The following is a 2938-nucleotide window of genomic DNA, read 5'->3' on the forward strand; positions in this document are numbered from 1 at the left end:
ACAATAAGACACCATTTTCCTCACCCACGAGATAGCAAAAATCAAAATGCTTGAGGACGCCCCAAGCTGGGGAGGGTGGAGGAAAATATGCCATCTAATCGCTGTGGGTGCCAACACAAGTACCTCCAACTTTACTGAGGCAATTTGACTACCTATCAAAATTAAAATGTACAAACCCCAGCAATCAGACAGCTAGAAATTTACCCTACGGGTATACTTGTTCAACAACATATATTATACTTAAGGACAGTGCAGAATAGTTGGTAACTGTAAAAAACTGAAAACAGCCCAAGTGTCCATCAAGAGAGAACTGGCTAATTATGGAACATCCAGAAAAAGAAATGCAATAGAGCCATTAAAAAAAAATGAGGTAGATCTACAAGTATGTACTGATATGGAAAGGTCTTCCATGTATACACTAGTAAAAAAAAAATACATACTTTTATAAAAAGATACAGTTAAAAAAGAGAGAAGGTATTCAACAGTGCATTAATGAGAAAAAAAAAAGTGCATTAGGGTATACTGCAATTCTTTGCTCCTCCAAAGGAATTATAGAACACTGTTAACTGTGATTACCTTTAGATAAATGAATAAAGGGTAGGGAAGGGGGTGGGAGACTTTTACTTTTCATTTTGTACTGTTTACATTTCTAGCCTTAAACATATAACATTATTTATTTTGGTAGAGATTAAATGGGTAGATAGACTGTAACTAATTCATTGTTTTCTTTGTATCTCTCTATATTAAAAAAACACAATTGTTTTTTTGCACACATATACATACATACAAAGATGGTAAACCAAAACATACAAAATTAAAAAAAATACACACACATAAAAATACACACACTGAAATTAAGCACAGAGGCAAGCCTACCCTTTCCATATCAGACACTTACGATCCTAATGTACAATATACATAGTTAATATTACCCAAAGATCTCAAAGCCCTTCATTAACATTCATTCAACTCCTGTAAGTTTCCATTTCATATGGTGATACAAGACTATGGGTACAAAGTGTCAATGACTCCAGGAAGACATTCATTCCAAGTGTCTCATCCGAATAATGTTCTGAAGACCACTTGATCTGTTTGTCCTTGGACTGCCTCAGTTAGGTTTCAGAGGCTGGTCTTCGAATCAGGTCACCAAAATAAGCAGTGATTGTCTTCAATTTGTTGTTAAGAAAGTTCTGTTCTATTTCCACTTGCCCTCCAGGCCCAGCTAAAGATGCCACCTAAAAAGATGGACAGAAGAAAAAGCCACACATACATAAGCATGATTTCAAAACAATTCTTTCATTTATATTACTTTATCAAATAATAGGAAGACTGTAGCTTTTTATTAAGTCCTTTGAAAAATGAGGCATCTCAAATGTTCACTGTTACTTCCCATGTAAGTATTAATGCAATCTTTGGTGGCAGGAATACTTGCTGTTTCGGACCCTTTAGGTATTATGGCTAAGACCATGTGCTCTGCTGTTGTCTAAGACTTGATCTCTCCAATGCCATAAGCCAAAGAACTCACAGGAAGAGAAAATGAACAAATCCTCCTTATTTATTAACATAGACATTTAAAGCCTTTCCTGAAAGCCTTTGTCCTTTTTGCCTTATCGTCTGTACCTCACCCTCTCGTTCATTCAACAGTACCTACTGCGTCCCTGCTGCGAGGCACTAGAAATATCCGAGAGCAGACAGCTCCGATCCAGGCTGTGATCCCCATTCTCGTAAGTCTGTCTCTACTAACGACTTTCCTTCTCCAATTCGTCTCTTTTGCTGTTCTCACAACTTGGAACACCTCCTCACCTATTGCTATTTTGTGTATTTATAACCCTTTTTACGAAAATTGTGGTAAAAATATTTTGCTCTTTTTGGGTCTATTAGAATACAGTGACCAACCCCCTTTATTAGGAAAGTGAAAGCACTATCTCTGCTCACCTCCACAGTAAACATTAAAAGGATGCCAATCAAATGAGCAGACAACGGGGGGCAGGCAGCTGCTCAAGATTCTTTTGCTCTGTGACAATAATGCTTGTGCTCGCCTTTGTCACACTGCAAACTAGCAATGTTTTACCCTAAGTTCTTGTACAGGTAAAGCTTTGTTTTAGTTCATTGTTTCCCCTCCATCCAATCTCTTAGAGATGCATTAACTAGCAAATATATTACCTTCTAACACATGACGACTTCACCAGAGATGAGCTTATCAGGGCAGCAATAAGGAAGATTAAGAGAAAGGGGAATGTGGCGGAGATCCCAGGCAGTCAGAAAACAGAAGACACTGAGCGACAGAGAAAGGGAAACCCCAAGTGTCAGGCACAAACAACAGGAGACATGCATCTTCCGTAACTGCAATCAGCAAAACTGCAGTTGTGTATTTTGTAAAGAGAGTTGCTCAGTCTGGTTTGGTTTCGAGGGCTGAGACCATTTCATCTCAGTGGTGTTCTAAATACCACACCAGCGTCTGGTATCTGGTAGAAGGGAAGATTTATTGTGCATTTCCAATGAATATATATTTTAAAGTATTTCAATTTCCTTTTAGAAAAAATCACAAAACAAAAATGAGGAAGGAACAACAGGTACATTCTCAAAAGTAAAAAAAAAAGGAAGTGTTCTACCACGGCTGTAATAACATCATCAACTCTTGCCCTCACTCCTGAAGGGACATAAAAGAGCTGGGTGTGTTTTTATCATTAGGAATAGATAAAAACCAAAAGTCAAATGCAGTATCCCTTGTGTGATTAAAAAACACACATATCCCACTATTTGTTCATAAGGATTACTTAAAGTGAAACTAGAAATTTAAAAATAGCCCAAGTAGTCTCACAGTAGCAATTATTAGGAATAATTGTTTTATATTCTATTTTGGTATCTTGATATCAGTCTGATTTTTTTTTTTTTAAAGGAAGGGCAAAATGAGGAATTTGGTCTTTAGCCAATAAAA

The 2938-nt window shown here is 37.0% G+C and overlaps 1 protein-coding gene across 2 annotated transcripts in view; it reads right to left on the reverse strand.

Annotated features, from left to right (window-relative positions):
- Positions 1 to 842: 842 nt before the first annotated feature.
- The window catches only part of TGS1 (trimethylguanosine synthase 1), a 46712-nt gene continuing 44616 nt past the window's right edge, over positions 843 to 2938 (reverse strand). For both annotated transcript variants that reach the window (XM_012661455.1, XM_012661456.1), the window contains one exon: positions 843 to 1235. In XM_012661455.1, coding sequence (XP_012516909.1) covers positions 1113 to 1235 — 123 coding nt within the window. In that variant the 3' untranslated portion in view covers positions 843 to 1112. The remainder of the gene's footprint in view (positions 1236 to 2938) is intronic.

The sequence above is a fragment of the Propithecus coquereli genome, unplaced genomic scaffold, assembly GCF_000956105.1.
Source record: "Propithecus coquereli isolate 6110/MARCELLA unplaced genomic scaffold, Pcoq_1.0 Scaffold71, whole genome shotgun sequence".
NCBI classification, from domain to species: domain Eukaryota; kingdom Metazoa; phylum Chordata; class Mammalia; order Primates; family Indriidae; genus Propithecus; species Propithecus coquereli.